The sequence below is a fragment of the Mirounga angustirostris genome, unplaced genomic scaffold (assembly GCF_029215605.1).
Source record: "Mirounga angustirostris isolate CCGP_5_RB_7025 unplaced genomic scaffold, mMirAng1.0.hap1 SCAF_9, whole genome shotgun sequence".
NCBI lineage: Eukaryota > Metazoa > Chordata > Mammalia > Carnivora > Phocidae > Mirounga > Mirounga angustirostris.
The window spans coordinates 93652919-93667436 of record NW_026991717.1 but is presented as its reverse complement, the minus strand read 5'-3'; the positions used below and the strand labels follow the sequence as shown (position 1 = coordinate 93667436).

Here is a 14518-nt window from a genome sequence, read left to right as displayed (position 1 = left end):
ATAGATTGCATTACCATTTTAGGTTTCTCCAGGCTTCTTGGAACCTGTAACATGCTCATATGCATTGCACATGTGGTAGAAGAGTGAAAGAGAAAGGGAAATATACCAAAAAAGTAAAATTCATCAATAATCCCACACTCTGAGAGAACCACTGTTAGTGTTTTCGTATAGTTTCTTCTGGGTTTTCCTTTCCTCTATATTTTTCCCATATATGCCTCTTGCTCTTCCCTGAATCGGTGCACAATTGCCTCCCTGTCTTCATTTGTACATTCAATGTAACATGTTTTACTGAGTTCCAATCACATGTGAAATAGAGTGCTGGATACTAACAATATAAAGTATATGTTTTCTTCCCTTAAAGAAGCTCCTTGCTAACATTCATCATCATATGTCTTTTTTTATATAAAAACTTGATCCTACTGTTTGGATTGCTCAGTAACATCTTTTACTCACTTAATCATAGTGATTATAGCTATTCATACTATTCACTAAGTGCTTTTCTTAACAATATGAGCATCTTTATCAAAAGATGTAAGTCTATAACATCATCATCTAAAAGGCTGCATATTTTATCGTGTGACTGTACCATGATTTATTTAATGGATCTGTCAGGCTGTTTTCAGGTTTTTTTTTTTTAATTAAAACAGTATTATGATGAGCACTCATGATGAGGACTGTAGTTTTCATAGTGACATGAACAAAACTGTATTTAAGATGATAAAGCAGCTGACAGGGTAGCAGGAAGGCTGGAATAATTAGACTGATGACAGAGACTACTTATTAGTGTCGCAAGAAGAGAAAATGATGAATTCTACTAAGCAATCTACCGATAGCCATGAAAAGAAATAGGCAGTTATGAGAGACATTTTAATGAGGAACCAATGCAGCTGATTGGAAGTGGTGGGCAAGAGGAGATGGTTAAACAAAGAAAACTCTATGGCTTTCAGTTAGCAGATGAGGTGTGTTGATAATTAACTACCAAACTAAGTCAAGAAAAAATAGCACTTAGGTTTGGGAATTTGAAAGATTAGAATTAAGCTGCAATCATAGACTGAAAGAGCCTCGGGATAGTTAGAATTTGTATTACAAACATATAGGAGAGAGAAATCCGTGAGAAAAAAAAAAAAATGAGAGCTCCTAACAGGGAAATTTATAGTAATATTTAAGAGAGTTGCCTGCAGAATTCTAGAGAATGAAAAATTTAATGTGGAGAGAGAGGGAGAAACTACCAAAACTTTGAGAAGTTATAAGGTCTTCTTCACCAAGAGAGATGCAAAGAAAGATTAACTGATTCCAAGATTTTAAAAGCCTCATGGAAGAGATGGTAAATAAACTATATTTTAGTTGGGCTTTGCTGTTTAGCAAAAACTGGGCTGATTTATTTTAAAAATCTATTTTTATTTTAATCTAGATTAAAACTGAGGCTTACATTTCTGTAATTTTGATTATGTAGGGAGGAAAGTTTACCTAAATAAATAACACAAATAAATGTATAAAGGGAATTGTTTGAACTACGTAGCATGATTAAACTCAAAAAATTTATTTAGCTAGTCCACCATCTTTTTTTTTTTATTAGGATTGCCTAAAGTATTGAGGTCTTTGAATAGTCATCTTATTAAGTCAGGAAATAAACACTTTCATTTAGCACCATGTCTGTCCTTCACGTTCTACTATTTGTTTTTATAGTCAGAACATTAATAGCCTTGGACCTCATAAAGTACAAATTCTTAGTTTCAAAAATGAAGAAATTAAAGCTCGGAGGGATTAAGGTTGGCCTCAAGGTCATGTGGCTTGTTTTTGGAAGAGATGAGGAAGAAAGATTTCAAATAATAACATTCCATTAAATAATCTTTTAATTTATCATTTATTTTCATTTCTTTCACAAAGATTTATCTGAATTTGGATATATATTTGGGCTGGGGTATTTTATAAGCAATTTTGACATACATATGAAATATTCTAATATAGATAGAAAGGTAAATACCTTTATCTGATTTAAAGATAAATAAAGATACATAAGATATAAAATAGATCAGATAATTTGCAAAGAATGTGTCATTTACCCCTTCACATTTCTACCTTGGCTCTTTTTTATTGTCCCTAATAGAGTGACCAAGAGATAGGCAGGGAAGATTGGTCCAATTTGTCCCTGGGAGCACAGCAGTAATGATCAGGAGGAGGGAGGTCCAGTGCTAACTCAAGTTATTCATTCCAGACACCATAGTTTACTGGAGATTGCTGCAGGGAGCATGTCACAATATTGGCCACCTGCTATAAATTAGCCTCAATTTGAATTTTGTTCAAATCAAAGCATTTGTCCTCTCTTATTCTCAGTGTTCTCATTTGTTAAATTTTAATATTAAATATTTGATCCTTAGGATTATCAAGGGAATGAAAATGTAAAACCTCTAATTATGCCTGGCACATAGTAGGGGCATAATTAATGTTAAATGCAGAAGTTACTGCTGTCGTTCTTTATGCTTTCTCATGGAGGGTGAGTCAATATTACAGCTTCTTCCCCATCCCGCTGCTTAGAATTGTATCATTCCCTTGTGGTTCATTTCAAAAAGAACAAATTATTTAACTAAATCATTTACTTTTTTATATTTACAGAAGCTAATAATTTAATCAAATTAGTTATGTAGCTTTTTGAAATGTAACCATTTTAAAAGATATATTTTAATGTCAAATTCTGGAATGTATGTATCTACTTCAAGAAGGTGGTGGTTAGTGTTTCATAATTTCTAATTTCTAAGATGTATGCATTATTTAACTAGTTTTTTAAAATAAGAAGTAAATGAAGGAATTAAATGAAAAAAAGAGACATGAAGATAATTAAATAGCAAGATAATCAACTCTCCTGTCATTTTGGACTTGAATTTATTTTTCTCTATGAGTAATAAGAGCAATAACATTTCAACATAAGTTGAAAAATAATTTTAAAATTATGTTTGCGGGCGCCTGGGTGGCTCAGTTGGTTAAGCGACTGCCTTCGGCTCAGGTCATGATCCCATGGTCCTGGGATCGAGTCCCACATCGGGCTCCCGGCTCAGCAGGAAGCCTGCTTCTCCCTCTCCCACTCCCCCTGCTTGTGTTCCTGCTCTCGCTGTCTCTGTCTCTGTCAAATAAATAAATAAAGTAAAATAAAAATATTTTAAAAAAATTATGTTTGCTTTTGTTCCTGGGCACTGGAACACAGTAATGCTAGGAGTAAAATTTTGCCTTTTATCCATATATGCAGTACTACCTCCAAGCGGAGCACCTGACATTTACCAGAAGAATAGAATTATTCAAGTATTTCTGGTTATTCTTATTCTGGCATTCTAAGTTAGCCATACATACTTTTTTGATAGATGTTTTATTGCACAAATACAATGGATTTCATGTACATTTGTATAAAAAATAAAAGTCTTCAGTGGGAACAGGTGATACCCTTTGTAATAAAACACTTCGGGTAGTACTTGCCTCTTAGTGGTTCATGCTTTTCACTAAACCCTAACATAAATATACTCCAGTTCAGTAAAGTAATTTCCATTAAAATGAACCTCTCATAAATATCTTCAGTAAAATCAGAAATTAGCTTTACCTGAAAAAATTACAATTCTTACATCGTTGAAATATGTTTTGGAAAGTTCACCTGGAATTAATTCTACAGAAATAGAGGCAAATTATGACAAACTATTTACAATGACCTCAAAATGTCTTAAAAGGAAATTACATGAAATCCAAATGTTAAAAAAAAAAATATTAGAAGTCCAAGGAGAAGAATATGGTGAGTGGATTCTCAGAGTGTGGCATTGTAAGTCAATTGTTCCATTCCATTTCCATTAAGGAGAAAACAAACCCTAATTTTAGCAGTTTGGCAAGTTTCTGTACCAGAGTCAAAACTTATGATTTTATATCAGAGGTTCTTCTTTTTCTTTTTCCTATTACTTGTGTATACCGTGCCAGCTAAGTTGATAATGTCTCTTATCCCTTTCTTTTAGCATCCTTGGGTAAGAGACGACAGCATAGGAAACAAGACTGAAAAGCTGAATCCTACCTTCAGCAAGCAGGATCACTCTTCTGTGAAATGCAGATGTTAAAAACCCAGTTGATGGCTGATAATGACATGTCATTGAGTAGATTGTTCTTATGTTGACCATTCATGTTCCAATTTAATGTTTTATTTATTTTGCTAATGTTTGAAGACCTCATTTGTGAGAGTTGTAGGAAAACAATACAGAATTCTTTTAAGTGAGAGTATGTGCCACTGACTCCCAGGGTCTCTATTATTTTTGTCATCTGAATTGTCACACTTCTTCAACAAGCAGAAATTGTTTCCTTATGATTTTCTGTGTTTGAATATGCTTTACCAGTTTATACTAACCTTGAAAAATTTTCTTTTTCCCATTTCAAGTTCCACCCAATCTGACTGTTCCACAGGAAAAATCACCTCTGGTCACCAGAGAAGGGGACACAATAGAACTGCAGTGTCAAGTAACTGGAAAACCTAAACCCATCATCCTCTGGTCTAGAGCGGATAAAGAAGTTGCAATGCCTGATGGCTCAATGCAAATGGAGAGTTATGACGGAACACTGAGGATTGTGAATGTATCGAGAGAAATGTCAGGAACGTACAGATGTCAGACCAGCCAGTACAATGGATTTAACGTGAAACCAAGAGAAGCTTTGGTGCAGCTCATTGTGCAGTGTAAGTAATATTTTTTTTTTCCACGTGTTCCATTGGGGGACAAGGGAAGAAAGGATACGATTATTCTGCTAGTGAAATGACGTGGATTTTGGAATTGGATTAGGATAAAATGTTTCTAACCTTGTCACTAGCCAATTGAAACTGTAGTTTTCCCTAAATCTGCCTCTTGCTTGAGCTAATACTCATAGAAAACAACAGTATCAGTGTGTGTGTGTGTGTCTTTGATAATTACGATGGTATTACATGCTTGGTTAATGCCAAAGAATCAACAAATCTAATGGTTAAAAACTGGCCGTGTGCACTGAGGCAAAGTAGAGATGGGAAATAATTGCTATTACCATACTCTCTTATTTTCACTGTTCTTGTTTCTACTTTAGGCATTTGCATGCCCTTTGCCCAAATTATCCACCTATTTCAAAGCATCCCTTTGCTTAAATTGTGGAGACCTAATCATTGAAAAGCTATGTTTGCATATCTGAAGTTGTAAGAGTAGATTACATAATTATCTAGTAATATTGAGATAATTCAAATATTAGGTACTGAATTTGTTTGATTTTCTTAACAGAAAATAGTTTAACTGTGAGAGTTAAGTATGATCAATTATTTGTATTGAAATCACTGTTACAGTTCTGACCAAAAAAAAAAAAAATTGTAGACATTGTATACTTTGAATTTGCTTTTAGTGTTAAAAGAACTTAAATTTCTAAATGTAAAAAAAAAAAAAAAGTTTAATTCTGTCCTTGACATTAGGTTATTAGAGGATGCCCTGGTACTGGTAATTCGGATGGCGGGTGGTACAGAAAGTGCCAAAAGAGAAGCAGCAGACTAAACACAATCTCTTCAAACTCCAGTAGTGCTGCTCGAAGTTTTAATTGATGTACAATTTGTTAAATACATGGTGGCAAAGTCTTTAAGAACATGAATGAATTAGATGAAACTATACACTTTGATAAGCAATGATGTTGTTTCCTTTCTATGGCTCTCTAACTCAGAAAGTGGAAAATAGAATTTAATCCGAAAATGTCTCTTTTTATATTAGATTTAAGGATGTTGGCAAATTGGATTAACGGACTTTAAATTTGAAAGAATAATTGAGATACGGAAGGATTATGTTTGGAACTGATACCAAGTTCATTTGTGACTGAGTTATAAGAGGGGGGCTGGAGAGGAACAAAGGTCTGGGCACTGCTTAACCATTCCCTGTCCCCATTCTTTAGAAACTCAGATTCTAGTTTGCTATTTGTCCTATATATATGCAAACTGATAATCTGTCAAATACCTTGGCTGATTTCCAATTGATTATGAGTTTGTTTGTTGTTTCCAAGTAACACAGCTTTTAGATAGCAAGTTTTATTCAGCAGTTTAGTATTGCTTTTTCCTCACTGGTCTTTGTACCCATGACAAGCTCATGGGTAGGAGGTTCATGTGAAAACAGGCTCCAGACAGAAAAAAGAGAAAAGAATTTAAAAAGAGAAACTTCTCCTCAATTCTCAAACAAAACAAAACTTTCCAAGACCATAGAGGAAACTGATACAGTTTGGAATACTTTGTTCTTGTGGTAATCACAGAGTTCTGTGCTTCCTCTGGAATTAGGCACAAGGCTTTGGTGTTCCTAAAACTGTTAGGGCTACTAGTATCACTCTGCTCACACCTCTCTGGGGACGCTCTGATACAAATAAAAGTTAGGGAGCCCATTGATTCTAGGGAATTTTGAATTAAAGTTTTAAGAACCAGGATCTCCAACTCCATAGAATATGCAAACTTTCAGAATTCTTTTTTTTTTTAAGATTTTATTTATTTATTTGAGAGAGAGAATGAGAAAGAGAGAGCACATGAGAGGGGGGAGGGTCAGAGGGAGAAGCAGACTCCCCGCCGAGCAGGGAGCCCAATGCGGGACTCGATCCCGGGACTCCAGGATCATGACCTGAGCCGAAGGCAGTCGCTTAACCGACTGAGCCACCCAGGCGCCCAAGGTGGTGTACAATTTAAACTGTCGAATTTCTACTTCAAGTCAATATGTCCTATAAATATCTTACCTCATTTCCCAGTGGATTTAATGAGGAATTATAATGGAGCTGCCCTGAAAACGGATTTGTTTTAACATTTTATTTTTATATTACTCCTGAATATTTGAAAATTGAACTTCCCAAGTGGGTATGTTATTCTGCAGAAAGCCTTTTTAGAATGAATTTACTTTAGCTGAACTGCTCCTGCCCTCCCAGGCAATCAGCTTGCTCCCTGTTTTCTCACTCTTCCAGAGAAGATAGCAGGGTAGATAACCATCTAAGGAAATTGTCAGAGAAAACTGAAACTCTCTCTTTCTAAATAGCTTCTCAGTGTAGAACACAGATGTGATGTCTTTATTGAGCAATGGAGTACAGATTATCTGGAAAGGAGATAGGTTTATCCAGTATATAAATCATGTAAAGAAACTAAATTCATGGGTTTTTTTTCCTTGTTGCATCTCTGGTTCTCTCTTAATGTAGATACAAACATAGTTTAATATTTAGAAAAATTTATCCATTAAAAGTTTTGTATTCAGTGTCTATACAAAGAAGTGGGATGGGGACCAGCCAGTTTTAGTAGAATGATTAAAAGTAGTCCAAATTTAACCCAGCCAAATCTTGTGTTAATTGATATTGTCAGTTAAGTACTTAGGCCCACCCCTGTAGAAATAGATTCAAGTGAATGATTACAGCATTTCCATAACACTGAAAAGATATTTTTCCTTGAAAAATCTTTAGATCTGTGATTAAATTAAATGCATTTTGAATGAAGAAAATTTATGCTGTCTCTTTTCCCAGGAGCTTGTCCTCACCTCCTCCCTTTCTCACTTTATGGAAGTATATTATCTAAGAGAGGTGAACATAAACACATATATAAGCATATATGTGTGACCATAAAAATTCTGTGACTCTTTTATCTTTCTTAGTTAAAAGGGGATTTACTTCTCATCCAAAAATAAGTGTATTCTTCCCAAATATAGAATTTAGACATTTTCTAAATACCATGCTCTTCTCCCATGAAAACAAAAAGGTAATAATAATCCATTAAAATAAATTATGCATAGAAGTTTACATAATATACCCCATGAACATGCCTGTGACTTTATCAATTTATCTTAAATAGTATACCACCAATAAAATGCTTAGTGCACAGGAAAATATAAAGTAGGCAGAAGACATGGGTCTCTGGTTAAGAAAAAAATGCATAAGCATTTCAGAAGCTAGATAACAATGTTAGAAGTTGAATGTCAAAAGGCATTTCATTCGTTGTACATAAAACCAATCAGGAAGTGAGAAAGGATAGGCCAGTATTATGAGAGAAAGGCGTGACTTACTGTCCCTTCATTAGAAGACCCACATTTAAGCAGTATTTAATACACCTGCAAACAAATGGAATTCATATAGAAGTTTAGATTATGTATTGTTAACAAGTTTTACTTTTAGTGGTTATCAATTGTTTGATCCAGTATCAGAGTTTGATATTTAATTCCACCCCAGATTTTTTTGTCTTGGCATGCATTATATTATTTGGGGTTCTATTGTATTATGTTAATAGCTTTTAACCTAGTAGTAAACTCCTTTACTGTATAACCTACTGGAGGGTCTTCTTAGGTTCCATTATATTCAAACTCACGGGACTACCATAGGCACATATGGTATCGAATTCACTTTACAGATATAAGATTGGAACCACAGCTTGTCAGCATGTCCTCTCACTCCCTGCTCCTGGGGACACTTGAAAATTTTGAAAGCATGTTTGGTTGTCATGATTGGAGAAGGTGAGATGCTCTTGGCATCTAGCGCATGGAAGCCAGGGATGCTGCTAAATGTCCCAAGGCATAGGACAAACTCCCAACAAAGAAGTATTCTGCCCAAAAGGAAATAATTTGTTGTATGTGGGGGTTATCCTATTAATTTTAGGGTTTTTAGAGGCATTCCTGGCCTCTAATCTTGACACGCCACTAGCACACCTCTTTTCATGTCATAACAACAACAAAAAATGTCTTCAAACATTGCCAAGTGTCCCCTGATGGGCCAAATTACCCCGGGTTAAGGCCTACTACCTGCATAATGGTTCATATATATAAGGACAGAAGAGCTGTATAATTTGGGGATGGGAACTCTGGCAGAATCCTCTGCCCCACAAGAACCAATGTCTCTTATAACAAACCTATAGGTAAAACTTCCAGTGCCTAAAGTTACAAAGAGTCACTGCACTAAGCTCAAAGCTGTGGCATCCTATTAGATAGGATTCCTCTGTTCCTATTCTTTTTAATCCAGAAGCAATTTAATACAGAAATGTTGCCTAAAACCATAGTTGACATTCTTCTTTTGTCAAGTTACCAGGGAAGCAGAGCAGAACTTTAAAAGAAGGTCAGGGGTGCCTGGGTGGCTCAGTTGGTTAAGCGACTGCCTTAGGCTCAGGTCACGATCCTGGAGTCCTGGGATCGAGTCCCGCATTGAGCTCCCTGCTCAGCAGGGAGTCTGCTTCTCCCTCTGACCCTCCCCCATCTCTTGCTCGCTCTATCTCATTCTCTCTCTCAAATAAATGAAATCTTAAAAAAATAAAATAAAATAAAATAAAATAAAAGGTCAGATTCTCATGCAGCAGGGAAAAGGGTTTTGTCATCTTTTGAAATGCATCTCCTATTCATCTGCCATGTTAAACTTTCTTAGTAATTCTTTTGCTTTAGTACTTTTCTTTGTTTGACCATAATAATTACAGTTGTGTGTATTGAGCAAGTATATTTCCAACATACCTTACTTTTATTTATTTATTTTTTATTTTATTTATTTATTTTTTTATTGGACTCCTCTTCTGTGGACTGCTGTGACTATATTCTTTCTTTGTAAGTTTTTGGCTTTGTATCTGGGTTTGGGAAGGAGTAGCTATACTTCATGATGTTCCATCAGATCATTTGATCTCTTGAATTCCTTTCTTCTGGCAAATGAGGATTTCCTTGAAGTCTTAAAGATTCTAGTAGGAAAAAGCAAAAGTTGTTCAAAAGGAAACTTTGAGACTTAAGCTGACTGTGCATTGAGAAATTGAAAGAAATTCTCTCTATCTCACACTTTATTAGACTTCTTTTAAATGGGGAAATTACTCTTTCTTCTTAATCCAAACTATTTTCAAAGAGAAAGAAGTCAAATACTTTTCTTCAAAATTAGTGAATATGTGCATTTTGTTCTTTAGTACTGTTTTTCAATGAATGGAATAAAATGTTTTCCTTGAGAAAGATTGTTATGTAGCTTATTTTTTTTTCAATTAAAGAAGAGTTTAACTTTAAAAAAAATAATCAAGTGTGGAAATATTAAAAATTAAGCAGGAATTGAAAAATACTTAAGAAAAATGAGATGCAGTTTCTTAGCATTTTAATTAGTTGCATTGAAATGCATGAAATGGCCGGGGTGCCTGGGTGGCTCCTTCTGTTAAGCAGCCAGCAGACTTGATTTCAGCTCAGGTCTTGATCTCAGGGTCCTGGGATTGAGTCCCCCCCCTTAGGGCTCTGCATGAAGCAGGGAGTCTGCTTATCTGTCTGAGGATTTCTCTCCTTCTTCTTCTGCCCCTCCGCCCACCACTCAGGCACACTCTCTGTCTCTGTCTCTCTTTCTCAAATAAATAAATCTAAAAAAGAATGAGATAGCCGAATTATTCTGATGTTCCTTCAGTTATTCTTAGTTTCACTGTGTCTGTGTCAACATTTTTTCCAGTGATTCTAGTATTTGAAGATAAAGGTTCTTAAGCACAAGCTAAATGCTTTGTGTACAACATAGAATGATAAATACTTTATTGCTGAGTTAAAAGATTTAACTAATCTGAGTATGTGAAGTTTTCACTATAAGTACTGATTTGAAACCCTAAGGAATAAGGCACAAATGTATGTAAATATTTAGAGAGATATAAATGTGTATGATGCATGCCTGTCTGCCTATGTATCTACCTTTCTATCCATCCATCCATCAATCCATCTGTCTGTCTCAGTGTTGGCTTCATGCAAACTGCATGTTTATTGAGTGAACACTCATTCTTATTAATGCATTTTTTTTCTTTGCCTTTTATGATGTCATATGTGCTAGCTCTGTTTTTACTTTCCACTCGTGTCTTTTTTGTTTGTTTGTTTGCTTTAGAGAGAGTGCGCGAGCAGGGGGGAGAGTAGAAGGAGAGGGAGAGAGAATCTTAAGCAGGCTCCACACTCAGCATGGAGCCCAGTACACAACTCTTATCTCACAACCCTGAGTTCATGATCTGAGCCAAATCAAGAGTCAAATGCTTAACCGACTGAGCCACACAGGTGCTCCACCACTTATATCTTTATTTCTATTTATTCTTCCTTTCTCCAAATCAGGTTTTGTTCCTATTGTTCCATTGTTCTCTTACTATACACCCCATTGCTTGGCAATATAAGGACTTAAACTATGACTCTGTGCAGACTTCCCTGCATTTGTATCTGAGGCATTCATCCAGCTTCTGTGAACTTCAACTTAGTTTCCTGATTTATTCTAAAATCTAATGTAACCAAAATTAAACGTGTAGTGATTCCTTAATTATTTTTTTCTTCTCTTGAGTTCCCTGCCCTTCTTAAGAAATCTCTCTCCTCTCTGTTATCAGAGTCCTCATTCTATCTTCTTTCTTTCCCAATAAGTATTTGAAAGTCAGGATATTGGATTCTGAAATTAGAAACCTGGTTTAAATTCCAGCTTTGCTACTTTAACTATAATTTCTCTCAGTGTTTATTTTCCGTATCTCCCATGATTGAGATTTATTTTCATCCATTATATTACACATATCTCTGAGAACTGAATTCAATGATGCCAAAAAGTGTTTAGCCTAGTGTTGACACATAGATAATACTTCCTAATCATTAGCTCTTAGTTTTCACAACCTTCTCAGAATCCACTCCTGCCTCTCCAGTCCCACTGTCATTTTCAAAGCCAGATCCTTTCATGTCCTGCAAGAAATCCCTACTATTTTTCCCACTGCTGATCTTCCCTTTCCTCCTCAGAACACTGATGTCAGATGAACATTCCTTTATGAGCAGGAACACTTTCAGTTGCAAGTGACAGAAAATTCTTATCTGATTATTATGGACAAGAAACTGTAGTAGATTCCAGGAACTTAAACATTAACATCTTCTCAACCATCAGCTTGAGTTTCTCTTTGTCTGCTTTATATTAGTGGTTCTCATTATTTCTAGGTACACCTGGAGGAAAAAAAAAAAAAGTGTTCTTTTTTGCCTCTCATCCAAGGATTAACTCCAGTGGGATATGATTCACTTGGCTTAGGTAGCCATTCTCTTTAACAAAGGCATGACTGCAAGCATTCATTATTTCCTCTTTGTTTAGAAATTCTACATAACTACTCATTATCCATGATTCAAAGTTCAGACTCCTAGATTGGCAAATAGGACCCTCCAACCTTCTCTGAGATCATATAACATATTCCAGTCAAGGTGAAAGTTCATTATCCAATGCACTTTTGAATTTAGTACTTTTTGTAATTTTATTTTTTCCCTCATGAATATGCTTAAAGTCACCTCTTCTGAACCCATTCTTTACCATTTTTAAGGCAACAGTTAAATGCCATTTCTCTCATAAAATATCTCTCTGAAAACTCCAATTATGTCTAATCTTTTTATCCTCTAAATTGACATCTTTTTTCTGGACTTAGCAATTTCAGCATTTACTCCTAAATTATATATATATGAGATATCTGTATATATCTGTATCTATCTAAATATAGAGATATAGATATATTTTCTTTTCTTTTTTCTCTCCCCTTCATAAGAGAATGTAAGTTTTTCATTTCATGAGTCATAATTGCATCTTCCAAAAGGACCTAGATCAGTAAATGCATAAACTAATGAATTATTTGAAATATGTACTTCTGGCTTTGGTCATGTTTTCAGCTGCTGTTTTGTTAATGAAGATATAACACTACATCACAGTTTTTACCCTAAATGAATATGGCTACACTTCTAGAGGAGAAATAGACTAAATTGTAGGATAGATTCTGATTCTGCACTGGATCTAATTCTAGCTCTTTTTAATGTGTGACTAACTCTGTCTCTACCACCAATTTCCTTATGCATATGAAGAATTTAGTACGATGATCTCTAAGTAACAAGTGTCCAATTCATAATTAATGCATATATCACAGAGAACACATAGTAGCCCCTTCAGGAATCTCCTAGAAACTGCTTATTTGAATTAAAAAGATGCACGATGATATTTCATAGCAACAAGTTCCCAGTGTTAAAATGTCTGTTCTAAGTGAAAGATGAGTAAAAAATAAAAAAGATAACCTGAAGACAAGTAGCACATTAATTATATCTGCTTTACACCCATTGCATCTAGAGAAAATACATTTGAAATCACGGAAAAAGCATTCTTAGTACAGGTAATGACGAGATTTTTGTGCTGTGAGTTAAAATTTTTAAAGTTTATTAAACATATTGTCCTTGTGAATTTTATGTGAATCTTTCCTTTGCTTGGTTTATGATTAACTTCAGTTTAGAATAGCAATGATCAGTAAGTACAATACTGAATCCATATACTGGCCCAGATATCATGCATACAGATATGTGTCATTTTCCAGTTACTTATTTTTAAAGGCTGTGGATCTGCTATCTTATTAAGGATACTGCTATTTGGTTCCTTCTTTAGGAAAAAAATCATAAGAATACTTGCTCAAACAACTTAAATTATTTTATTTTTGTTTGTATATCTGTTTCTATGTAGATATCCTTTGCAGCTTATCTGTAAAGAAAATAAATTTTACAAAGCAATGGAAAGATATGGTAGCTTGGAAATTAAGACTTTTCTCTCAAATACCATTTCATCTCAAATGCCTAATTTAAAAATGAGATCGCCTGTTTGCTTTAGCAAGAAGCTTTTTCAGAAAAGTTTCTGAGCCTTTTTTCTTCAGAGCAATCTGTTAAAAAGTTCTTCTTCCAGTGTTTGAATATATTAGACCAGCTCGTTTGGGTTAGAAAACTCAATTTGTTCAGCATACACATTAGTATTTATCTGGAGTTGAAAAATATTTTAATTGAAATGGCCATTTTGACCTTGAACAATATTAAAAGTAGCATTTAATAAATGATGTGACAGTCCCACAGTATGTGTTTTGGCTCCGTTCAGAAGTCTTGGGAAAACATGATTATTTTCTGAGGCAGCTTTTGAACATTCTTACCTTTAGAAGATCTCTCTTCCTCTCTCCCTCTCACCTTCTCCCTCCCTTTGTATACATACATATATACATACATAATTTTAGGGAGTTATAATTTGAGTCTCTTACTCCTTCTTTGAAAATGGAACACACCTTGTCACTCATCTGTTTTCAGCAATCAGATTGGTTTTCTCTAGAATTCTACATGAGAAATTCTTGATCTTTTCCCTTTTTCATAGTGCTGAAGATGAACACCATGCCATCCCATGCTATGGAGTACACTTGATCTCAAATTACAGCTTAACCATAAGTCTTGGGTTTTTACATTGATGTCTAAATAAACCAATGTTTCTTAAGAATCATATCTAACCTTAACCCCCAACCCTAGGCTCATCTAATATTTTTATATTTCATTAATTCATTTATAGAATTGCTTACAAATAATGTGTTTATTTTTGTGATTGTTAGAGAGGTTTCCATAAATGAAAAAAAAATAAATTTGGCAATCTGTATATGTATATTCTTTTGTTTACACTCAATCTCAAGATAGTGCCTTAAAATTTCAGGTTTCGGGTTGAGTGGGGGCCTGAAATCTTGAGCTCAATCTGTCCATAAAATTCAAATAAAGCTACTACATTCATTTATACTAAA

At 34.7% G+C, this 14518-nt stretch overlaps 1 protein-coding gene across 1 annotated transcript in view; it reads left to right on the top strand.

The window, feature by feature from the left end:
• Positions 1 to 14518, top strand: part of MDGA2 (MAM domain containing glycosylphosphatidylinositol anchor 2) — an 800528-nt gene that overhangs the window by 605032 nt on the left and 180978 nt on the right. Inside the window, exon 8 of the mRNA XM_045900785.3 lies at positions 4400 to 4693. Within this exon, the coding sequence (XP_045756741.2) occupies positions 4400 to 4693 (294 nt within the window). The remainder of the gene's footprint in view (positions 1 to 4399; positions 4694 to 14518) is intronic.